Source organism: Vanessa tameamea, chromosome 21, assembly GCF_037043105.1.
Source record: "Vanessa tameamea isolate UH-Manoa-2023 chromosome 21, ilVanTame1 primary haplotype, whole genome shotgun sequence".
NCBI classification, from domain to species: Eukaryota; Metazoa; Arthropoda; class Insecta; order Lepidoptera; family Nymphalidae; genus Vanessa; species Vanessa tameamea.
The window spans coordinates 2,629,801-2,656,610 of NC_087329.1; the positions used below are offsets into that span (position 1 = coordinate 2,629,801).

The 26,810-nt window shown below is 33.9% G+C and overlaps 1 protein-coding gene across 1 annotated transcript in view; it reads right to left on the reverse strand.

Annotated features, from left to right (window-relative positions):
* The window catches only part of LOC113402379 (fatty acid synthase-like), a 28,867-nt gene extending 16,788 nt beyond the window's left edge, over positions 1–12,079 (reverse strand). Inside the window, exons 1-13 of the mRNA XM_064218168.1 lie at positions 11,927–12,079; positions 11,614–11,806; positions 9,802–9,922; positions 8,158–8,361; positions 7,959–8,075; positions 7,441–7,604; positions 6,273–6,415; positions 5,731–5,934; positions 4,292–4,481; positions 3,940–4,099; positions 3,317–3,486; positions 584–735; positions 162–345 (exon numbers count right to left, since the gene is read on the reverse strand). Coding sequence (XP_064074238.1) covers positions 162–345; positions 584–735; positions 3,317–3,486; positions 3,940–4,099; positions 4,292–4,481; positions 5,731–5,934; positions 6,273–6,415; positions 7,441–7,604; positions 7,959–8,075; positions 8,158–8,361; positions 9,802–9,922; positions 11,614–11,806; positions 11,927–12,079 — 2,155 coding nt within the window. The remainder of the gene's footprint in view (positions 1–161; positions 346–583; positions 736–3,316; positions 3,487–3,939; positions 4,100–4,291; positions 4,482–5,730; positions 5,935–6,272; positions 6,416–7,440; positions 7,605–7,958; positions 8,076–8,157; positions 8,362–9,801; positions 9,923–11,613; positions 11,807–11,926) is intronic.
* Between the last annotated feature and the right edge of the window lie 14,731 nt (positions 12,080–26,810).

Here is a 26,810-nt window from a genome sequence, read left to right on the forward strand (position 1 = left end):
TTAACAAATTATAAAAAAATAGTGATTTTATTATTAACTAAACTGAGTCGACCCTTCATTTTTTTTAAAATAAATATTAACTAATATATTAAGATTTAAATATTATTTAAAAAAGATAGATATATGTTCTCATCTGAACCTAATATAAATTACAAACTCACCAGCTTTAGTGATGTATCGCGAATGGTAGGCGATGTCATTACAAAATACCTCCTTGGCAAAGATTCCTTGCGCTACTAATTTGGCAACCAAAGTCTTTATTGTATCCGCTGGGCCAGTAATCGTGCTGGAGTCAGGTCCATTGTGGCAAGCCACTTCAATTTCGGGCGGAAGTAATGTTTTTATCTGTTTTTATTAACAAAAAACAATATTTCTTTCAATTGTAAACATTCACCAATACTTTAAGAACAAAATCATGTTTACTAAATTTTTTTTTCTAGAACTAAAACTAAATACGCAAAGTTAAGCTCGTTATAAATATTTGGAATTTAGTCAATAAAATATTTAGTGAACTCCTTTGATTAATTGTAATCTTCATTCAGAAACTAAAAAACTATTGACATTCAAAAGTGTATGAACCTACCTCCTTAAATCCAAGTTCTACTACAGCCATAGAGCCCTTAATTAAAGCCGTGTCAGTGACAGCTAAACCGATATAATATGCAGAGAGAATCGTCTGTTCAGCTGTGAAACATCCATCTGCGTAAGCGCAAACTAATTCACCCACACCGTGACCTATAGTAGATAACAAAGTAAGTTTAAAAAAGTTTAAATATTATTTCACACAAAAAATATAGAATATTACAAATTAAAAATGAATATCAAAAATATACTTTATTCAGAAAAACACATTAAATATGTGCAGCATTACCCCAAAGTAATATGCCATAAGATATATGTATCATAATACTGTGAAAATAACCAAAATATACTAGACGGGCGGTATCAATATCAGTTAGTGGTCTAACTTTTCTAACCGCGTATGCTGCGGAGCTATGTCAGGGACGATAAATGAGGACTCCACTGAAGTTTGGAATCCCATGCTATACCTAAAAACACCGTAGTATCAGCTACATCGAGATGGCCACCGTTTAAAGATATATTATAATTTTGTTTTCTAACATTGTGAAGAAGATTTGTTTTTTGAGCATCCAAAACTAAATTATTGTAACCAATCGTGTATCTGTTATAATGCACCGTTCACATCGCCATAGTCAGTTTTTTTCCTGTCGACCTTAAAAATCACAAATACCTTTAACATAGAAAGGAAGATCCTTTATATATACTCGAAACAGAAAGGGAGCCAAAATTGAACCTTGTAGAACACCCGTTATTAACGTAGATCCAGAAGACTTTATGCCATTAATGAAAACTTGCTGAATTCTTTGACTTATGTATAAAGCAATGAGATCAAGAGCTTTACCTTTAACACCGTAGTATTTCAGCTTATAAAGAAGCGTCTCGTGTTCTACACAATCAAATGCTTTAGATAAATCACAGAATACTCCAATAGCATTCTGTGATTTTTCCCAAGCATCGTAAAAATGTTTGAGGAGTGCTATTCACGCATCAGTTGTCGATCGACCTCTTGTAAAACCGAATTGCTCACTATGAAAAATAGTATTTGTACCGAAATGGACGAGAAATTCATGTAAAATAGTTTTTTCAAAAATTTTTCTTAAGGATGGGAGTATTGAAATAGGCCTGCAATTACTGGAATCGCGTCTGTTTCCAGTCTTAAAAAGTGGTAAAACTTTACTACATTTTAACAATTTAGGAAATGATCCCGTGTCCACTCTTGTTAAAAATTACTGCTATATACGGAGCAATATCGTATATGATGTTGTTAATAAATTTTACCGAAATGCTCCATATGTCGTTAGTTTTTTTAATATAGAGTATTTTAAATACTTTTATGATATCTATTGCAGAAACTGGTTCAAATGAAAAATCAATAACGCATTTAGAAACATTATTATATAATAATCTTTCTGTATAAAGACTTAGCATAAATGCAATTCTTTTAAATATTTTGGAATATTAATTGACGTATTCTAGAGAAACGTTTCGATTCCACTGCTTCATACCATATAGGTCAAATCAAATCAAAATACTCTTCATTGTACACCAGTAAACACATAGTTAATTCACGTTTAAGAAAGATGCACAAGTGGCGGCCTTATCGCTAAATCAGCGATCTCTTCCAGGCAACCTTAAGGTAAGGAAAGAATCAGATATAGAGAGAGGTAGGGGTGTACAAGGCAGATATAAACATAATATATATCATAACATTACAGTGAAATAATAATATATTTAAATTAAAATAATGTACAGTACCTGATTTCTAACATGCAAACATATATTGATGTATCTAATCAGATATAAATTATATATAACATTAAACTAAAATTATCGCGAAAATATGCAACATTAAAGTGCAAGATAGTATTGTTTCAAGATGCTTTTAAATGAAGCAAGTGATTGTGCAAGTCTTACATCAACAGAAAGAAAGTTCCACAGACGAACAGCCTGAACAATAAAGGACTTTGTGTAGAAGGAAGTCGAGTAAGCAGGGATTTCTAAAAGTATAATTTATTTCTACTTTTATATGTACCAGTAGTAGCCCAGTCACTAAACTTTAATTTTGTATTATTATAAAATGATTTGATTTTAAATATTTAATTAAATTCTATTAATATTAATTCAAAAACTGAATTATAAAGTTGATTTGGATCTTGTGTCGTTAGATCTTAGACAATTTACACGGCACAATATCTTTAAAACAATTTAATTTATTAGCCGTTATTGGCCTGTATATTATTATTTTTGAATGAATAATTTCTTTATGTTCCGAAGAAAACTTCTGACCACAGTGGTCAGAAGTTAAATTATTTTTATTTGATAATTCATATATTTCACAGTCACGAAACACATTGCCACTACACGTAGAAGTATCGTTGGTTATTCGTGTCGGTTCATTAAGTCTGTGCGTTAAATTAAATAACTTAACAGGTGACCAACCGAACACTCAACGAAGTTTCCTTGAAAGATAATATTATACAATAAAGGCACTGCACAAGGTTTGTGGAGATAAAACAAAATATCTAAGTGTTTCAATCCAATTCCAATAATAACTTTACACGAATATCGTAAAATTATTATTTGGAATTAGTAATGAATAATTGCACCAATTGTTCTCTTCAACGTTTTTTGTGTCTTTGAAATGAGACTGCCAATACGATGCATGTAGCGTCTCATGAATCCCCATCTCCGAGGAAGTCATTCCATCATCCTCACGAAATGCCGCAATACTTACCAATAATAAAGTCGGGTTCAATACCAACAGCTTTTAGGACATCAGTGAGACCAATTTGAAGAGCGGTGATACCGATGAAAGAATTGAGGACGTTATCGTTTATTTTTGGGTCTGGATCCGTTATAAGCTTGACCAAGTCTGTGCCCTTACGCTTTAATGCTTTTTGGCACCTGAGGAGAGAAAATATTTAATTAAAAAATAGTTAATAATTAATATTATATGGTTTTTTGCAATACCTATCATACTGAACTATAAATATCAACTAAGGATTTTCTTTTGGTAGTTGAGTTTTGTATAAGCCCATCTGAGTAGGTACCACCCACTTCTCGTATATTCTACCGTCAAGCAGCAATACATAGTATAATTGTTATCCCGTCTGAAGTGTGAGTTAGCTAGTGTAACAACTCAGACACAAGAAACATAACATTTTAGTCCCCGGTTGGTTGGTGTCGCATTGGCGATGTAAATAATGATTAATATTTATGACAGCGCTAATATAAAAGTTAAAAGCATTAGTGACTATTTACTATCAGGTGGCCTGTTGCCCGTCCATATCTATAGTAGTAGCAACTTCTTGAATACTGCCTGTACTACTACTGATTTTATAAAGCTTTCAGTCTTACTTTTCAATAGCAGCAGCGAATATAGGGACCCTCATGAGCTGTGCAGCCATTCCTGTCCACTGGGAATCTATACCGGAGTATACCAAGCACACTGGACGACGAGTACCGGAGAAGCATTGGATGTTCCGAGCTAGTAGCAAGCTCTTCGTTGGAGTCGAGCCTGATTATGAAAACGTAAGCGAAATAAAATGGTTACACACATGTAAAATAAAATATTATTTAATTAACATAATAATGATTTCTTAATTCTGACTAAACTTATTTGCTGATCAAGAAAATATACTTTAACTGTTACTCTTCTTGACCAATTCTAGAGCAAGAAATTTTAATTTCTGAAAAAACATTAAATTACCCAATAAAGTGTATCCTCTAAAACCGTGGCCACTGATATCTTTATCGTGTATCGCGTGTAAAAGTCTAACAAGGTCAGCGTCAACAGTCCTCGACTCAAGGTCATCTAGAATCTTAGCCACGGCAGATTCAGTTCGACCCGACACGCAGATCAATCTAGGCAAGTCATCTGACGGAATTCCATTATTGACCTGATTGTGAAAATTATAAATATTTTTTACGATATTGAAACATAGCTATTTTAAATTTGAGTTATATTTTACAAACGTACTTAATAAAGTACCTCACAGGACAATTTAAATGAATATCTCTGTGGTGATTGACGAAAAATGAGCATAGGATTGGCAATTAAAGTACAAATAGTGATTTAAAATTAATGTTGTTAATTTTAAGTACATTTATATTTCAATTGTTAGGTAGATTTTTCGGTTAAGCATTATCAAAAGATCATCTCAGATATTAATTTTACCGATTTAAGGAATTGTTTGGAAGTATATCAGAAATATCATTTCTTATTAAAATAAAGATGAAGGCAATAATTTGGTATTTGGATTGACTGATTTTATGTCATTAAAATTTTTTACAGCACTTTAAACAGTATATGGAACATGAATTTAATATTATATATCGTTTAATACATTTTTAAATATTAAAAAAAATATTCTTAAAATATATCGGTCATCAGAACTGTACATTAAAGTTAGCAAGTTTTAAATACATGTATCAAAATCAAAATATACTTTATTCAAGTAGGCTTTTACAAGCACTTTTGAATTGTCATTTAACAAACTATTTAAAGTAAAGCTACCACCGGTTCGGGGTGAACATTCTACCGAGAAGAACCGGCAAGAAACTCAGTAGTTGCTCTTTTTCAACATCTAAGAATGAAGCAAGTGATTGTGCATGTCTTACAACAACAGGAAGAGAGTTCCACAGACTAAAAGCCTGAACAGTAAAGGAATTTGTATAGCAGTCATGTTAGTTAAATACAATTATATATGTATGTTATGTCTCCTGCCTGGAAGTCAACAAGCATTAACTCCACGCTTTTTTATCATCAATATAATCTTGTATCGAATAATATGCCTTCTTAACTAAGGTATTTTTTACAAATGACTTGAATCCATGAAACGGCAAAGTTAAAAATGTCTGCGGAATTTTATTATAGAAACGGACGTCTTGCCCCAAGAATGATTTATTGACTTTGCGGAGTCGGAAACTTGGCGTTATAAGCTTATCCTTACTTCTTGTGCACATACAATGATTATCACTAATTTTATCAAAGTGATCAATGCTACTGTAAATATACATAATATTGTTGTAAATATATTGTGACGCAACAGTGAGTATTCCTACTTTGTTAAAAACATCCCGATGACAGTATATACTCGTATATATCAGTAACAAGAAGGTTAATCTAAATTGATCGACAAAACTAACCTTCGGTCTCGCAACGTTTTTGAGCAAGACGTGGGCGTTCGCACCCCCGAAGCCGAAGCTGTTGATAGCGGACATGCCCTTGCCCCATGGCTGCTTCTCAGTCACTACCTTCAGTTTTCCCTCCTCGAGAAGTGATATTTCTTTTCTTGGGACTTTGTAGTTTATATTTGGAGGAATATATCCTGTTGTGTATGCGATGCAGAGCTGACAGAATTTTATACCATTAGATTTAATACGAACTGGGATACATTCTATATTTTATTTTAAATCTTTTAACCATATGCTACTTATTCATTAACATATATAATTTTTTTTCTTAACAAAACAAAAAAAATTACTGTTGATATTGTTAAAGTTCTTGGTATTTTTCATAGTTGGCAAATACCAAAAAACTCCTAAATATACTAGCTAAAAACTAAAATATCTGAATAACGATTGGGTATTCAACAATGTTGAACGCTTCGAGTTAGTAACATAAAAAAAAAAACTAAAAATATTATTGATAAAACTACTACTAGTAAATTCGTAGTATTACTTTTTACCTTCGCCAGTGAACAAAGACCAGACGACGGTTCAGTGTGTCCCAAATTAGACTTGATAGATCCTATCATAAGAGGATCAGATCGCCCAGTACAGAAGATGTCACCAATAACTTTCAGTTCTACGGGATCTCCAACCTTTGTACCTGTTGGGAGCAGAGTAGTTCGGGGTATATTTAAAAAAGTTGTTCAATCAGACACAGCACCTGTATAATATACCAGCCAATCGACGTAATATCTACACACCAATTTCTCATCATTACATCGGATAAAATAACACGTAAAAATGTCTACAATTTAAGGGTTCCTCAATGTTATGTTTCAGTTTATTTTTGTTGTTAACAACAACAGTGATGGATTCTATGAACTTTCTTTATGACTATTAAGAAGAGGGTGTAGCGCATCTATGTGACTTATCCTTTTCTTGAAGTATTTACAATGAATGGTATTGTATCACTATTTAAAGGTAAAAAACGTTTATTTGCATGTAAGTAATGTTAGGATAACGCAGACGAGCATCCTAATTCATAGGAGAGTGATTGGGAATTACTGGATTTAAATTCTCATTATACAAATTGGCTTAAGCAAGAGAGACTTGAGAAATTCTTTTTAAATGCTTAAATCCTAATTAAATATTTACGGATGAAGACTATAATTGAAGTGTTAATTTGATAATAATATTGGTGGTAACACATCACGATGTAAGGAAATGTCAATATTTCTTACAGCGCCCATTTCTATAGGCAGCCCTGACAACGTACGTCATGTAATTTTTCCCATTAAGATTCGCCAACCTCTATTGTCGATAAAAATAAATTATAATTCATAACACAACCCGAAACGTAAGAGCAATTAGTATAATTTTATTTACAATTAATTACATTTTTCGTTTTTAAGTATTTAGCATTCATAAACAGAAGAGAGAAATATTTACAATGCGGCTGATGAATAACGATACGATACCCTAAGATCCTTGGCCTATAATAACATATAAAACCTATATCGATTAATCTAACTTTGGGGGAGGCCTACGTCCAGCGGTGGAATGACACAGGCTGATAATGTTGATGAATCTAACAAGAAGGATTTTTCAAAATTTACCTCCTACGAAGGGAATGTATTTTTCATGGAAATTCTTAATATCTGACGTCTGTGTTTTTAATTCACATACCTGTTCCGTGTGCTTCCACGTACTCGACGGTGTTGGGTGGAATGGAACACTCTTCGTAAAATTCACTGAGAAGTAACTTCTGCACGTCACCAGAAGGGTACGTGATACCTTGGTTTTTAAATCCATCACAGTTAGTTTTAGCGTGGATTACTTGGGCGTAGACCCTGAAAAAGGTATCTGGTTAGGCTATTATTATATTGCTATTGAGAGATGATAATTTAAAAATATGTTTTAAAAATATGTTGTGTGTTGTAAACAAAATGGATAAATAAGGTAAGATAACAGGATTATATTAAAGATAAAAAAGCGTGAACTTAGTATTTATTGATTTCTAGGCCGGATGTATAAAGAATATTTTACTATACTGACATACTCTGTAATTCAAATGGTGAAAAGAGTAACTACTGAGTTAAATGATGATTGCGCGCTCAGAGGATCTTCGCGCAGTATCATTGATCTGAAAATTATTTGCTAGTAATTAGGACCGAGCAAAGTAACCCACTATAGGATCTTATTACCTTCTTGAATCCTTAGCCTTCTGCAGCAAACAAACCACTATTGCTTCAGAACGGACGTAACCATTTGCATCGTTGTCGAAACACTTGCACCTTCCATCAGGAGATAGAACACCGAGTCTTAAACAAAAATGTAGCTATTAAATAAAATCGTTAAGTTGAATCAAGTTTTATTAATTTTAAAGACTTTTTTCTTCTTTACCTAGAGAACTGGAATGAGACGTAAGGATGAAGGCACAGATGGGATCCACCAACAATAGCTGCGTCACAATGGCCGTCACGTATAGCTTTGTATGCATGTTCCAAAGCATACATAGAACTGGAGCAAGCTGAATCCACAGCGTAGGAAGGACCAGTAACTCCAAGCCAGTGGGAGATACGGTTGGCTAACATGGCTCGGGAACAGCTGAAAATTAAAAATCTCTTTCTCTTTTTTTTTTTTTTTATGTCATAGGTGGCAAACGAGCAGGAGGCTCACCTGATGGAAAGTGACTACCACCGCCTATGGACATCTGCAACACCGGGGGGCTTGCAGGTGCGTTGCCGGCCTTTCAGGAAAGAGTACGCTCTTTTCTTGAAGGTTCCCAAGTCGTATCGGTTCGGAAAAACCGTCGGCGAAAGCTGGTTCCACAGAGTGGTTGTGCGAGGCAGAAAATGTCTTAAAAATCGCGCTGTTGTGGATTTTCGGACATCTAGGTGGTGCGGGTGATATTTGGAATTTTGACGAGATGTCCGAAGGTGAAATTCAGCAGCCGGGATTAATCCGAACAATTCCTCGGAACATTCCCCGTGATAAATTCTGTAGAAGATGCAGAGCGATCCAACATCTCTACGCAAAGCCAAAGGATCAAGCAGATCGGAGAGGGCTTGATCGTCGATAATTCGAGCCGCTCTACGTTGGATACGGTCAAATGGAAGGAGCTGGTACTGAGGAGCACCCGCCCAGAGGTGAGAGCAGTATTCCATGTGAGGCCAAATTTGCGCCTCTTAGACGATGGGCCGACGTGAAATAGTGTCTTGCCTTGCTGAGCACACCGAGCTTTTTTGATGCCAATTTGGCTTTGCCTTCCCATTGACCGCGGAACTGAACGAGACTCGAAACATCGACGCCAAGTATTCCGATACTAGCTGTGGCGGCTAACGGAATGTTCTCAAATCGTGGAGATACGACAAATAGTGTTTTTTTAGCAGTTAAAGCGCAAACTTGCGTCTTTTTGAGGTTGAAATGGACTAAGTTTAGCCGACCTCAGTTCGAGACTTTGTTTAACGAAGACTCGATTTCAGACACAAGTTTGTTCCGGTTTTCTTCGACGTTTTCCCGAGAAATATTAACACGGCCGGTGTATGAGGTGTCTACGGTGCTGTCGTCTGCATAGCAGTGAATGTTACTGATTTGCAACAAGTCATTGATATGCAGAAGAAACAGAGTGGGTGATAGAACGCAGCCTTGTGGAACACCAGCATTGACGAATTTTAAGTCGGAGCATGCACCGTCGACAACGACCTTCATGCTCCGATCTGCCAAAAAACTGGTAATCCAATTGAGTAATTTCCCGGGAAGCCCATAGGAAGGAAGCTTCGAAAGAAGCGCTTTGTGCCACACGCGATCGAAGGCCTTGGCTATGTCCAGACTGGCTGCTAATGCCTCCCCTTGCTCTCAACTGCTTCCGCCCACCTATGAGTAAGGTAAACTAGAAGATCATCGGCTAAGCGACCCCGACGGAAACCGTACTGGCGGTCGCTAATCAGCTGGTAGTCCTCTAGGTACCGCAGGAGCTTGCAATTCACTCTTAGTTAGGGTGATTTTAAAATAATAATAGTATTTTGAAAAAATGCACGAACTTACCCAGTTATACCGTAATTATTGACATGCATTTTTTTGTACCACCATTCTTTCTCCGATTCCGAGAAGCAAACACCGATGAACACACCAGTCTTGGTGTTGCGCAGTTCCTTCGGATTTAAACCTGAAGATAAACACTACTATTAGTACTGATTGAAGCGTGGCTGAATCAAAAACAATGTTTAAACATATTCGTATGTTGCAATATTTTGAATGACACTTATTTCAATCTCTAATGTCTTCAGAAAAGTCAGCAATGACATATTATACATAATGTAGATAAGTCGCAGTGACCATTTATGTTGTTTAAATAAATGGAATTAGATTAACGATAAACTTAAACTGATTTGTTTAATTTAATTATAGAATTATATCAAATTAATTTTAAGCATTATATTTAAATCAACATTACTGTTAACATTTTATTTTATTATCAAAACCGAAATTTAAAATATTATGCATCACGTATTTTTATATACATTTAAATATTTAAAGAAGATGCGAAGTACAGTGCGGGCGGTTAGCAAATGTTTATATCTCGCAACTGAAAAAATAATTATCTTCTGATGAGAATTATCTTCTAGAGCTACAGTACATACAGACGAAACGACCACGTGACGTGCTACGCTGCGAAATCGATTAACGTTGCGACGTTATCGAGGAAAACTCGTCACGTCTACGTAGCATGTATCACGGTACGACGTCGTTTATAAATTGCCGCGTGAATTGCCTCAGTTGATATAGACGTATCTTACCAGTACGATGTCGGGACCGGTAACTAGTTTAATATAAAAATACGGAATTAAACTGTATATAATAAATGGTTTGCAACTAAGTGATTGCCGATTTCAAATAAGAAGGAAAATTCAAAATTATTGTTTAAAAATATAACTTTATTGAATTAGATACTGCCCGTTCTCGTCGATGACCTTTTGCCATCGTTCTGGCAGTGTAAAAATTTCCACATTTGTAAAATTTCTGATCTTTGCGAAAAACTGAATTAAATGCGATCTGACATCAAAAAAAATACCATTTAAGGAGTTCTGCATGGAACGAAACAAATGGTAATCTGAAGGCGCAACATCAGGGCTATATGTTGAATGTGATAAAACATCCCCACCCAGTTCCAATATTTTTTGGGCAAGTGATCAAAGACGTGTGGGGCTTTGCGTTATCATGGTGGGAAACAACATCCCTAGGATTTGACAATGCCGGCCGCTTTTGTTGAATTGCATCGTTCAGTTTGGCGAGTTGTTCAACATACACGATTCTCTACATAACCAAGCATTTTAACTTTTTGCAATGCATGTATGCGATACATTGGACTTCTCTGCAATATCACGTGTCGTGCTATGACGATCTGAATCGATAATGGCCTTGATATGGGTTTCATCGACTTCGACTGGAAGACCAGATCGTTGAGAATTTTTCAATGAAAAATTACCAGAACGAAATCTGACAAACCAATTTTGACACTGCCTTCCTTTCATGGCGTCATTTTCATATACGGTACATAACTTATTTTGTAATTGCAATGCGTTCTTGCCTTTTCGGAAGTGAAGTAGTAGTCCAAACAATAATAAAAAAAATATAAGTTAGATGCTTTGGCCACTTTAACAAAACAAAAGAAAGTGTAAAGTCCACCTATCCAAAAAAATCGACAATCACTTAGTTGCCAACCCAATATATCAAGTAAGAGTGACATTAAAGATACAGATATATTAAGAAAAAAATCATGTAATCTTTCATTGACTGTCAATTATTTTTTATATGTTCGTTCGTAATTAATTCTAAAAGTATAGGATACTAAGTTACCAGCGTCGATTACAGCTTCATATGTTTTCTCCATAATGATTCTAGTCATAGGATCCATAGTGTGTGCCTCCTTGTAGTGCACGCCAAAAAAGCTAGCGTCGAATTTTTCAATGTTATAGATTTTGCCAGTACGCTGCGGGATATCAGGGTGAGTCAACATCCAACGACGATTATCCCCTGATATCAGGTCCACCTGTGAACAATGACATATTTATTGAATTTATTTAATTCACGTGAACGATTTAGCTCACAATATGTACCGAACTTTTAAATCACCTTAAAAAAATATTTTTTAGTATAAACAAAACGCTACCTTATTAAACAAATTCTCTTGTAAGTGTACAACTGATTCCGAATTAGGGAAGCAACCAGAGATGCCGGTGACGAAGACATCATTACCAGGGTCTGGAGACGACATCCGTTGGCCCGACGTCAGCAAGTCTTCTGAGACAGTTGTGGGTGCCATCTGGTATAAAATAATCTACTATTATAACTTTATTTTATTCGTATTCAGTAATAACATAACATTTGGCTCAATTGTTTTGTAAAAACCCAGACGTTATTACACAAACACACACTACAATATGTGAAATAACCGAAAAGTAAGTAAATTTTTCAAAATTAAATGCGAGCACTTGCTTTGGTTATCACGGCAATATTGTTTCTGATTGAAAATTAAATGATCTCTTTTCCACTTTTATATTTCAAATTGACGAAATTTATGCGTCAAATTAATTATCGTTGCAAGTAGACAACAATGTAACCAGGATCTAATTTTGACTTTCAAATTTTTGCACTATGGCCTGGCCTTTGTTGATTTCGTAAAAGAATGATTTAAAATTTGAATATCGATTATATAATATATATTATAATATGGGAATATTTATATATATATATATTAAGGCTGATTTTATATGAAGTTTATTCACTATTATTAACTTTTTATGCATTTAACTATTTTTGATACAATTGTAGGTGTTTTTATCACTGACTGACCTTTAGATCAAAAGTCTAACCCAGTTCCAGGTGACCTAGAAAGTTCAAATTTGGTATGCAGATAGGTAATTAGGTGAATACAAAGGAAACAATCAGAAACTGGATTTTTTTTCATTTTATTATAATTAATCACTTGAATGATTTTACTAAGAACACTTATATACTTAGTGCCTTTAATAACTGTATCATCATCCTCCTGCCCTTATCCCAATTTTACTCGGGGTCGGCGCAGCATGTCTTCTTCCGTACTTCTCTGTCGGACATCATCTCACAAGTGACATTCTTTCTAACCATATCGTCTTTCACACAATTCATCCATCGTTTCTTGGGTCGTCCCCTACCTTTATATCCATCCACATCCATTCTCAAAACCTTTCTCACAACGTGGTCCTCATTCCTCCATATAACATGCCTATACCAAGACAGCCAGTTTCCAGATAGCTTCTCGGTTACCTTATTATTTTATTAAAAAAAATTATGTTTGACAGTGCTCTTCTCGACATAGGCTCCTCTATATTTAGTAAAGGCCAGGCTTACATTGGACTTTCTAGAGTTAAAAACTTAGATGGAGTTATTTAGATCCAAGTCAAATCAGAGCACCAGAGAATTTTATTGAAGAGAACAACCGTCTGCGCACAGTATACCGCCCCGACTTAACCCGACGAATAGCCTTCGCAAGTTCTAAGCTTGTTACTTGGTTCTTATTTTATTATTCCAAAAATTTGGCTTGCTGATAGAACTAGCCATGTCAGACCTTAGGCTACAATTTATATTATCCTAAGTTATAAGAAGAAATGATATTTTATGTAGTTATAAATAAATTTCAGGACTGACAATTGAACTTGGTTCCCATTTAGATCTCACTTCGTTTATCGTTGAAGTCAACAACCAAGGTATATATCATAATATTGAACTTGGCTCTCATTTCACATTCATGTTTTTGATTGGATTGGAATATTCTTACCTTCTGTTATACTTGAATACAAAATAAATGTCTGGTTATTTTAGATGGTTTTCAGGATCTATATCTGTAATCAATGTTTGAAATTGTGTCAGTGGCTGTATTTGTGTAAGTGAATTTGAGTTAAGCGTTTATATTTAATTCGGATAATTTTTGTTCTTGTTTTTAATCTATGTAACTTTTTATGTTTATTTTATTATTTAATAATAGTCTTCTTTGATCAGCAATTCTCTGTTCTGTAATATGTGACAGATGTGGATGTTTTTCTACAAATAGCTCATGCAATTTTTTCCGGTCTGCAGTTTTATTTGTTTCTAACTCAGTTCCTGTAAAATAATATCTAGTTATTTCTTCGTTAAATGCGTCTGACCATTTCATTCTACTATTTGTGGGGTTATTTTACAGTAAAGTCGGTGTCAGATTCATAAGACATAAGTTTTGTGGGTGTGTGATTGGTTATGTGAAGGTCAGCAATGGGCACAGGGTTGTTGGCGAGTGCCTTCAGCACAACAGCTGTTGACCTTGTTGAACGTAATGAATATGAGGACGATGATGATAAATTTAGTGAACGAAAAAGACTATGAGTGGAAGAAGGAGATGGTATATTAGTGAGGAGGATGAGTTAGATAATGGTGAGGATGAGTCAATTTTTCGAGGGGAACCCTGCTCAGCGCCCCGTCGCCAACGGTTCGCATGCTGTGACATCCAGCGTTAGCTCCAGATGTGCCCCGGCGACCCCCGAGAAGCGGCCGTAAACTATATATCTTACTATTCGACTTTCCATTATTTTATCCAAAAGATGGGTTTGGGATCGTTGTACTCAATTTAGAAACAGATATCTTTATCCGATTGAGCTGAAATTTCGCATACTCGTTCAGTTTGGATGACAATGCATGGTTAACTGTGTGACGTCATTTATATAAAATAAAAGCTTTTCACGCGACAAGCTTTTATATCATATAAATTGTATCAAATGATATAAATAAACAAGTGAATGTTGGAATGAGATAGTAGAGTGTATTACAAGTGCAGCAATATTTTGGGAGAATCAAAGGAAAAGGGGTGATAGACGATAAAACATATTGGTGGTCGGAAGAAGTACAAAGTGTTATCACAGAAAAGAAAAGTAGATTCAACGATTGAAATATCTCCACAGTTATTCAGAATTAAATCGAGAACTCGGTTATTGTGATTTTTTACATTGTTAAATTGAGACATGTTATTATAAATAAATATAAATAAATATTGAACAACATCACATACATTACTCTGATCCCAATGTAAGTAGCTAAAGCACTTGTGTTATGGACATCAGAAGTAACGACGGCACCACAAATACCCAGACCCAAGACAACATAGAAAACTAATGAAGTTTTTCTACATCGACTCGGCCGGGAATCGAACCCGGGACCTCGGAGTGGCGTACCCATGAAAACCGGTGTACACACTACTCGACCACGGAGGTCGTCAGATTAGATATTATGTGACATAAAATCTACGAAAAGATATCCGAGATTACAGTTATAATTAAGAGGAGACATAATATGGGTATCGTGACATTTATCTGACCAATCAATAAATCCTAGATTAAAGTCATCTAGAATTATAACATCGCTGGAGTGAGATTGCATAACTAGACTAATATTTTCTAGCATTAAGTCCAGTGACGTACTTGTTACCGGAGGAGGAAGATAGGGGAAGCTAAATAAAATTCCATTTGAACCAGGTTCGTCAGTCTTAACAGAGACCCACAAATCTTCTAGATAACTTTAAAAGTGTTCGATTCGCTTAGAACAAGGATCTTTGGAGACAGTTTATAAAACACCTCCTCCAGATTTGCCAGAAAGTGAAGTCGATGAGCGGTCTCTGCGATACACAGAATATTTATTGCTAAATAATTCACTATCGTGGACACTGTCGTCCAGCCATGTCTCTGTACCAGCTATTATATCAAAATATGAAGTTAATGAAGACAATTTTATACGTATGGTTTTAATTAAGTTTTGATAGTAGACCTTGAATTTTAAATTGAGAATTATACAGACGTTTAGTAATGTAACTTTTCATTTGAAGGTTATCCAGAGATTCGTAACATTTGATTTGTTTGGCGGGTGATTGATCATTTTAACGTACGAACATTCTTCCATTACGAATCCAAGTAAATCTATATTCCTTATCTCCTGCTTAACTAACTAACTTTTCTAGTGCTTGCATGAAGAGCTTTAAAGTGTGGTGATAGATGTTCGGAGACATATATTGGCGATTTATTAGTACTGTATTCCAGATGACTGGTGTTAAGTTTATAGTAGATTCCATTGCAGTTTTAATTGAATTATCTGTTGAAGTCTGAATCTTGTTTCAAATACTTGCAAGCAGTGTTGGATCAACTGAATTTAATGCATTAGGAGGCGCAAAAGAGTCATTATGAGCTCTTTCGCTTATGATGTTATTATTACTACCTTTTGACTGACCGCAAATGCTGCGGAACTCAGTCTACTCGCCAATCTGTTAATATGGAGGACCCATTGCAATTTGCCATCAAATCAAATCAATTTTATTCAAGTAAACTTTACATAGAAGCGATTTTGAATCATCAAGAGTAAGGCCAAGAAATTCAGCTGATTCAACTGGATCCATCGATTCTGCATTTAGAAGTACATCACCTAATACGTATACATAGTACATTTTAAATTTTGCACAGTTGGTGTACTAAATTTTACAATTTGTGTTTTTTTATTATTTAGCCTAAGATTATTTACGCTAAACCAGTGTAATTTATCAGTTATAGCATAGTTTACATCGTCATAATGTACCTGCTTTCTATGAATTTTGAAATCTAAGGACGTATCAGCAGCAAACAATACTATATCATGTTAGTTCCCAACAAGAAAGGGCAAGTCATTTATGTATATGAGGAATAGAAAAGGTCCAAGAATTTATCCTTGAGGGATCCCCATACCAACCGAGACCCCAGGAGACCTTTTTTCTTTAACGTCAACTCTCTGAATTCTATTGTTAGGATAAGAAGTCAGAAGGTCGCGATAGATAAAGCTTTCGATAAGACACAGAAAATTCGTAAGGGATACTGTGACTTCTCCCAGGCTTCATATATATTCCTTATAAGCTCGATACCTGCGTCGTTAGTCGAGTGACCGCTCGTAAATCCAAATTGTTTTGTATGAAGCAGATTGTGTCTGTTAAAAAAAATTTTCAAAAACTGAGGCATTTACGACTTTATTATATTATAAATCGAGGTCAATTCGGGACTGCGACTGCCGCCTCTACCAGTTTCACTTCATAATTTTTATCTTGTCATGTGCATTCTTAATTTAATTTTTTATAGTTAAAGATTTTGCAAAAGCATACTTTTCCATATAATTTTGAATAGTTACTTACATAATTGGTAAAAGTGGCACGGTGATTGTACGTCCTTTCATTATAAGGCTCGTACATTCGTTGCCTACTTTTATGAATTCCAATGGTCCCACATGAAAGCATAGAAAAAAATCTGTAGAACGAAGACTGAGAGAGGAGAGTGAAATTACGCAAAGCCAGTTCGTTTTTATTTTATGTTTTAATAGTATATGATCAAACATATATGTAATGTCAGTATTTAGATTACAGAAAAAATTGACTTCTAGCATCTATTCATATTCATTTTGAATATTTTTACAAAGTACGGTAATGTAAACAATACTAGTATTTAAATTAAGTACAAAATTACAATAGTTAATTTCCCTACATAAATGTAATAAATATAAATTATTTATTTACGTAAGGTAAACCGTACGAAGTAAATAATGTATGTGATGTAAATAATAATGTTAAATAAATAATACCGATGCTAAATTATCAAAATCATCCGTAGATGTTGGCGCTATATGAAATATTAATCATACCTAAGATGTTATCCCCCTTGTGCCTGCAATTACTGACTCATTCTCCCTTCAAAACGGAACACAGCAATTCAAAGTCTTGCTATTTGACGGTAAAATACCCTATGACTGTGTGGTACCTGCCCTATGGACGGGCTTGCACAGAGCCCACTGCTTGAGAATAGTGTCGGAAAACCAAAATATCTGTATTAGTATTCACTGAAAAAAAAAAAAAAACGAAGGATTTCCGGAGTCCCTCACCCAGGGTAAAAAATAGCTAATTCAACCTCGACATCTACGAGATCATCTCAGACATGCAGGATTCCTTGCAATATCTTCTTCGTAAAAGCCAGACAAAGTTGTGCCTGGATTTTTTAGATTTTTGTCACGCACGGATTCCACGCAGGCAAAGCCGCGGGTTTAATTAGCTATTTATAACCTACACTTCATATATTTCACAAAAACTAAATGTTTACAATAACTTACATATTAAAATATATTTAATTTCATTCAATATATTAGCGTTTTCAATGATTTCAAAGGACCCAACTTAAAACTTAACCTGCCTTTTAACACAAATTTATAGTAATAAATTATTTTATTACTGTTAAAACTATTTTAAAGAATACCCTCTAGAGTTGTCTTAAACAAACTGAAATCTCGTAAAGTACGCAAACTATAATTTGAGACTGAAACTCCACACATAATACGGCTACAGTACGCTCAAAAAGATGAACCACAACTCAATGTCTTTGAGAGGCTTAAAAATGACATAATTTCGTACTATTTATGAGTCTTGAATTGCATTCGCATGCGAATTCACTCTTATGAACGTACGTCTAATACAGTCAGTTTGCCGCCGCGCGTGTTTTTACGAAAATTTACATTTTTGTATCCGTCATAACGACTTGCGCACATCTAATCACTTTTTCAATTGACTTGAATAAAAGGAGACATTTCACCAAATTCTAAAAATGTTTTTGAAAAACGCAATTGTTTGGATTTTTTTATTTATATGGAACCAGCGACACTAATGGCAATAATGTTACTAAATATATATATATTCTGTAATATTTACGAAAATATTCACTTAAATTACATGCTGTAAAGGGCCATATTGATCTATATAAAATGCACAATGTATTTAAGGTACTTTAATGCTGTATTACTTAAAATTGCAGCCATTATTTCTCGTAAAAATTAAAAGATAAAAAATGTTTATTGTGTGTTATCCCTACCATTATAATTTTTTTTAGACCTTTTTAACGTGTACTGTAAATGATTAAAGAATATTTTGATTTTGACTAAGTATTGCTGTTTTGGAGTAGAATAATTTATGAGTCTATGGTACCTACCCATGCGTGTTGGCAAAGTTCTGCAACCAAATAAGTAAATAAAGGCGAAGTTGTGAACTTTAGACATAAAATATGCGATTAAGAAATAAAACAAGTAGCTTTGAATAATGTAATTAGCAGAAGAGAGTTTACCGTCAGCATAGCTCTAAATAGATCCAGCATATGGAAGACTGCGTGCTGGTCAAAACCAAGTTCAAGTTGGTTGGCGTCGCGCCACAGGACTGCAAATCATTTGTGGGATTACTAATAAATATACTGTCGATGTGCAAGAGGCCAAAAATGTATTGTTTCCGTGGTCCCATTGCGTGCTCAGTTACCGGACATCGAATGTCACACGACACTGAAGTAGATTAAAAAATTGCCGTGGTGTCATATATATATGGTGTCTTGTAATTTGTATTGAATACTTTATATTATTATTTAATTACAGTAAATGTAAAAAAAAATAATTAAAAACAGTAATTGCTTATCCCTTGACTTATACATAACATATTTATTTTATATAAGATTTTAAATTAACATGGTTATTTTTATTACTAACAGTATTTAAAACGGATCTATGACTTCAGACTTGAGTCTCGTGAACAAGACATTCGTAGATAATGTCGAAATATCGAGCTCCACCAAATAAAAATAAAAAAACATGGTAAATATCCCGTTTTAAATACTGTTAGTAATATTTATTTTATTTTATTTTCATTAGGACAACCAACAGTAGATCCAACACCGTACCAACCAACAGTAGATATCACATCCAAAATAAAATATAAAAAATTACATTTCAAAATTATCAAGGCAAAAGTTCTACTACTTACAGGTAGTCTCGCCGTGCATTATCATATTACACAATGTAATTATTGAAAATATGAATTAAACATAAGCAATTAATTTAAAATGCAGTAAAATAACCCTCAACATCTACAAGCTAGTTCTTACCTAATAGTAGTTGAATAAATAAAATAACTCATATTATTCATACACATTTGATTTAATATACGAAACCAAGCTTAGTTTACGTCCTCAGTCTATGTTATACGTTATACATATACTTTAAAAAGTAGGTATCGCCGGCCTCGTGTATTAATCTGAAATTTCACCATAAATCATTATTATGACAATTTTATTTTTCTTTATATGTACAACATATTATATAATATACACACATTCCGCTCTAAGAAATTCATGAGAGTTCGAACGATATTCAGTGTGGTGTCAAATCTAAAGCTGTTCTAGTTAACCAATCTGCAGTTGTTTTTGAAATCAAACCATGTTGTCTCAGAAAATGTAACATAACCACAATGATCCTAATGGTTAGTTGTATAGTTATGTTTAGGGAGACATCCGTTGATAATAGCTAAGGTAAAAAATATTCTTTAAATAAAAGTTTTATTCGATGATATATTAATGCAAATATAAAGACAACTAAAGTTATGCTGGCACAATTATGGTAGTTCCTTTATGATGATATATCCTGCTTTCCTGCAACCACAACCAGCCCCACGCTTTTCTTTACTTTTGCACGGAATGAGTTTTAAAAGTTCTGGTAGAGCGGGTTCGACTGTAGTGCAAATTGGTTCAAGTCCCTAATTACTCTGTCGCCAGCCCCATTTCTGAGGGTCTTTGAAAAATCCGTTCCTGTAGATATGACCCGTAATTTCGCTCCCCAAATGTTCGGCTTTTTCCGTCGATATCTTAATAACGGTGAACGATACGTGGAATGATGACGTGGAATGTAATTGTGGATCGTAAAAAAACAACAATAAACCTATTCCACAGAAATTTCATATGTCAACGGAGAACCGAGTTATTATGAAAAATGGAAAGGGTTAACTTTTTTTCAAGATTTTTGAAGCGGAAATTGCACAAGGCCTCTAAATTGACGTTAAAGTTAAGTTAAGTGAATATCCAAAATTTGGCTTTCTTGGTTCATTTGCATTTCCAAATGTATGAAATGACTGGACTGATGTATTGACTAGACGTGTCAGCAGTGTGTAGAATGTAGATGGTTTTTTTATGTTGATTGATAGCCTTTCGACGTAGCTATTTGGCGTTTATTTATTTATTATCAATATGCAAAATGTTGTAAAATTGTTTATATCTAAATCTCATTGCCTTTGATTATATATGTACGTATATAGTATACGTCAATAATTTGAATACGTTGCCGTGACGTCATACAACAGCAACTATAAAAATAGTTGCGTACTCGCTCAAGGGGCTTTTGCTCTAAATACTAAGATAATGTTATGTTTTATACTAAGATAATAATATTTATAAATAATAATAATATAAAAACTATCCTAGACCATCTAGTATAATGTAACTTTCGAATAGTGAAAGATTTTTTCAAAAATATGCTATGGTTACCGAGCTTACTTTCCGTTTAAATAAGAAACTCCCAAAAAATGCGTTATTCGATTATGTATTTAGAATTTGGTGATACCTCCTTTATTCAAGTCGGTTAAAAATTTATTAGATGTAACGAATTCAAAAATGTAAATTTTCGTAAAAATCCGCCCGCTAAGACCACCGCGGTCGGAAATACGCGCGTGTTAGATTTGTTTATAGTGACTTAACATTAGGTTAGAATAATTTAAAAATAATTTCGATTCACTTATTACTTTATAATACAATAAAATAATATACGAAGCATAAATATTTATTTAAACATTATATTAGCTGTAGTAATCGTAACATTGCATTAATTAATATTTACATTGATACTATATACTTATACCTCAATACCAACTTCATTATCTTGATAATTGTAAAAAATATAGTATCAATAAAATTTAACAAGCAATAACAATCATACTTTATTACAAAATTATATCATATCTTAAATGTTAACACCTTGCTGCTCCAGGAAAAAGTGTTCTACAAGGATGAGTTCCTTCATTTATATAAGCCTCACTACAAATCACTTGATGCACTATAATGAACAAACGAGTCAAAGTAGCGTCTTATTTAATATAAATGTCATCAATACAATTCAAAATTAATTTAAATCTTAATTTCTATTATTACTGAATTGATAAAATACACAATAAATAATTTAAGCGTTGTAATAATTTAATCTATACTAATATTATAAAGCTGAAGAATTTGTTTGTTTGTTTGTTTAAACAGGCTAATCTCAGGAACTACTGGTTCGATTTGAAAAAATCTTTTTGTGTTGAATAGACCATTTATTGAGAAAGGCTTTAGGCTATATAACATCACGCTGCAACTATAAGGAGCGGAAAAAATAATGGAAAATGTGAAAAAAACGGGGAAAATTATTCATCCTTGAGCCCTCAATTTTAAAAGAATTCAATTTCCCGTTAAGCTATCTTTTGCCGTTACAATTAATAAATCACAGGGGCAAACATTTAAACACATAGGAATTGATTTACGTCAAGACTGCTTTTCACTAATTAATTTAAACTAACGGCCAACTATATGGCGCGTTGTCAAGATCAGGTTGCGGAGAAAACCAATATGTTCTTCTGCCACAAGAAAATAAAACTAAAAATATAATTTACGCAGAAGTACTTTAAAATAATTATGTTCTTTTAAAAACTTAAAAAATAAATTGTCTAAAATAATAACAGAAAAAAAAAAATTTGCAAAAATAAATGATGCCCAAAATAACTATATATATTTATATATTCCTATATATATTCCACGCGGACGAAGTCGCGGGCACAGCAAGTTATTTAATAATTTTACTTCTTTTTCACAATCTCCTCGAATTGCAATAACTCATAGCGTTCGCTAAACCCTTAAATACTTTACGTCAAAATCAAAATATATGTCCCTTATTGAATAGTTTGCATATAAAACTATGAAGAACTATTATCATAGTTAAAATTCATGTTTTTTTCATGATAGCCGCCTTCCACATAACTTATCGGTTATCGATGCCACTTTCAAACTTCCTCTTATGTAGTCATTCTTTACTCTATCCAATGGCTTAACACCACACATTCCTCTCAGCATTCTCATATCCGCTACATGCAGTTGTCTTTCATATTATTGAGCAATTGCTGAAATCATTAAATATCCAATTTTAAAACCTATCAAATACGTTCGTAAGAGTGACTTCGCATGCAAATGCAACTCAAGACTCGCTAATAATTAATAGAATGAACTTAAGTCTCTCAAAAACATTGAGGCTCTCTATTCGAGCGTACTATAGTTTGTGTGGAGTTTCAGTCTTAAATTATAGTTTGCGTATATCACTATTTATTTCAGTTTGTTTAAGACGACTGCAGAGAATGTTCTTTAAAATAGTTTTAATAGTAATAAATGCATTTAATACTAGTTTGCATTAGTATAATGCATATTGTGCATATCAATTTGAATATAAATTTGTTTTAAAAAAACATATAGTGTCAAGTTGACTGCTTTGCTTAAATCATTTAAAACGCAAATATTTTGGACGTACCCGAATATAGAGAACATGCTTAATACGTGTGTTATTTTAAAATGTAATTATTGTGAAATATACGAAGTGAATATATATTTGCTATGAATAACTACGGCGCCTTATCAAATTAAAAGTCATTGATAAAAATTTTAAACTTTCTTGAAATTATCCTTTTACTTTGTACAGTTTACCTGACATAAATATAATATCAATTATATTGTTTATTTAATTTATTTATGTAGGTAAATGGACTACTGTATTGATACACTTCGTTACTAGTATCGTATATATTAACATACATTGTTAAAATATTCAATATTAAATTTCATTCAATATTAAATCTAAATTATCTGTGATCTGACATGACGGATATAGCTATGAGCCCAAACTACATGTAGTGGATCTCGCGCGAAACTTCGCGTTTATTCAAAAGACTAGCTGGTGCCCGCGACTCCGTTCGCGTGAATTTAAGCCTCAAAAGTGGGAGTATTATATGGTTGACATATCTGTGTATCTTTGAGTCTGTCGTGGCATTGTGGATCCCAATAAGTATTTGTCTAACAGCATAATGTATATTAGACGATATTACACGCAGTGCCGTCGGGGGTTAAAGCATAGATTTTTTCGCAGTTGCGACCACGCGACAGACCCACATAAAGCTAAACGATTTTTTTTTTGGAAATAGAAGAAACCGGGGCATACACATAAAATCATCTGTGCCGCCCTCATTTATACTTATAGTATATTTATTTTCAAACGCCGAGGGATGTGATGTAACACCACTGGAACTATTTAAAAAGGTTTTAACCTCATCAGCCCACGTTCCATAACATCTCCATTGTAATAAATCAGTGAAAACCGCATCCAAATCGGTAAAGCCGTTTCCGAGATTAGCGGTAACAAACGAATAGATAAACAGACAAAAATTCTATAAATAATAATAATTATTTATGGTGAAATTTCAGATTAATGCACGAAGGCGGCGATACATACTTTTTAAAGTATATGTATAACGTATAACCTAGACTGAGGACGTAAATTAAGCTTGGTTTTTTTATATTAAATCAAATGTGTATGAATTACACTTACATTATTTATTCAACTTAGAAAAGACAAACCTAGAAGTAGCTTGTAAATGTTCAGGGTTATTTTACTGCATTTAAAATTTAAATAAACATGAAATACATCTATGTTAATTATAAATTAAGGGATAAATAATTTCTGTGTTTTTAATTATTTTTTTTTACATTTACTATAATAATAATAGCCCTTTATTCCGAACATTTACAGTTTTTGGGTGTGCATAGTTTTTTATTGTTATAAAATATCCCTCAATTCGGTGTGTCTTTTGACATAGGCCTCCTCCAACTGCTTCCATTGCACTCTGTCTGTTGCTAATCTGGTCCAGTAAGGTTCCAAGGCTAAGTGAAAGTCACCTTTTCATCTTCTTGTTGGACTTCCCCGTTGTCTACTTCCATCTCTAGGGTACCAGAGTGCTACCTGGTTGCTCCATTTTTCTGTCTTGCACCGTAGCATGTGACCTGTCCAACGCCATTTCAATCGGTCCGTTCGGGTGACTATATCGGTGACTGGTTTTGTTCCTTATGTTACGCCCTTATTATTTAAATCACTCAAACTTCACAACACTTTACTTTACACTATAACAATTTAACTTTCGACGTTTGGATTTTAATTATAATAAAAAAAACACTTACTATATATAATATTTATCAGTTAACACTTCTTTCTCGTTCGTGTCCAGTCAAACGAATGGCTGGTTGCCCGACTTTAATTATAAGCTTAAATTCTAGTCAAAATAAAAACCGTATTATTAATCAAAATAAATATTTAAATCTAAACGGAAAGAATCAATTGAAATACTAAAATATTTTGAAAGTTTTTCTTTTAATGGTCATTCTTAGTTCTTCACTTTTCATTATTTCCTTTAGTGATCAGTATTCTCGCCTGCCTCTTGCAATTGCTCTTGTTTATTTCCTTTGACATTTGGTCTGTATGGGCAATTATCTGACCCAAATACACATACTCGAGTATGTACTCAAGCTTACTTCCGTCTAGCAATATCGATCTCTGCTGAGTTGGTCATTAGTTTTGTTTTCATTTTATTAATTTGAATATAATAATGAACATCTTTGCTCTTTTTGGCTAGACAATGTATCATTATTTGAATTACGAAATCAACAAAGGCCAGGCCATAGTGCAAAAATTTGAAAGTCAAAATTAGATCCTGGTTACATTGTTGTCTACTTGCAACGATAATTAATTTGACGCATAAATTTCGTCAATTTGAAATATAAAAGTGGAAAAGAGATCATTTAATTTTCAATCAGAAACAATATTGCCGTGATAACCAAAGCAAGTGCTCGCATTTAATTTTGAAAACTTTACTTACTTTTCGTTTATTTCAGATATTGTAGTGTGTGTTTGTGTAATAACGTCTGGGTTTTTACAAAACAATTGAGCTAAATGTTATGTTATTACTGAATACGAATAAAATAAAGTTATAATAGTAGATTATTTTATACCAGATGTGACCCACAACTGTCTCGGAAGACTCGCTGACGTCGGGCCAACGGATGTCGTCTCCAGACCCTGGTAATGAAGTCTTCGTCACCGGCATCTCTGGTTGCTTCCCTAATTCGGTATCAGTTGTACACTTACAAGAGAATTTGTTTAATAAGGTAGCGTTTTGTTTATAATAAAAAAAATTTTTTTAAGGTGATTTAAAAGTTCGGTACATGTTGTGAGCTTAAATCGTTCACGTGAATTAAATAAATTCAATAAATATGTCATTGTTCACAGGTGGACCTGATATCAAGGGATAATCGTCGTTGGATGTTGACTCACCCTGATATCCCGCAGCGTACTGGCAAAATCTATAACATTGAAAAATTCGACGCTAGCTTTTTTGGCGTGCACTACAAGGAGGCACCTTTTTTGATGCCAATTTGGCTTTGCTTTCCAATTGACCGCGGAACTGAACGAGGCTCGAAATATCAACGCCAAGTATTCCGATACTAGCTGTATTTCCCGGGAAGCACATTTCCTATGGGCTTTCGGAAGTTTCGAAAGAAGCGCTTTTTAGAAAGGTACGGGTAAAGTGTACTGCTGCTTGATAACCACCTCTGTTTCCAAAAACGAGTTGAATTGGTTGAAATTTGGTTTTTAGGGTGGAAACTATGTGCCTACATGCTAATTTAGATGCCAAACGGCGAAAAGTGGTCCCGATTGCTATTGGACGGATACTTCCGTCTTTTTTTGTTAAAGGCACAAAGTCTTGCACCATAAACATGTAGTAAAAAGGATGAAATCACCATACCAGATAGCATAAAATTGCAAAGATTAGTTATATCACTCAATAGGGCTCTGCCAGTGTCACCGGCCGAGGCACTCACAAGATCTTTACGATGTTCTGGAGTGATACCATCAATGCCACTAGCAGACCCGCTAGAGAATGACATAATGGCGGCATAGGTATCCTCATCCTTAATCTGTAAAAAAATGTTCTGAATAGGCGGAGCTGGAAACACAGTTGTTGGATTTGGCAAAGGATGCTTTTCTTGCAAGGATTCTAACGTTAT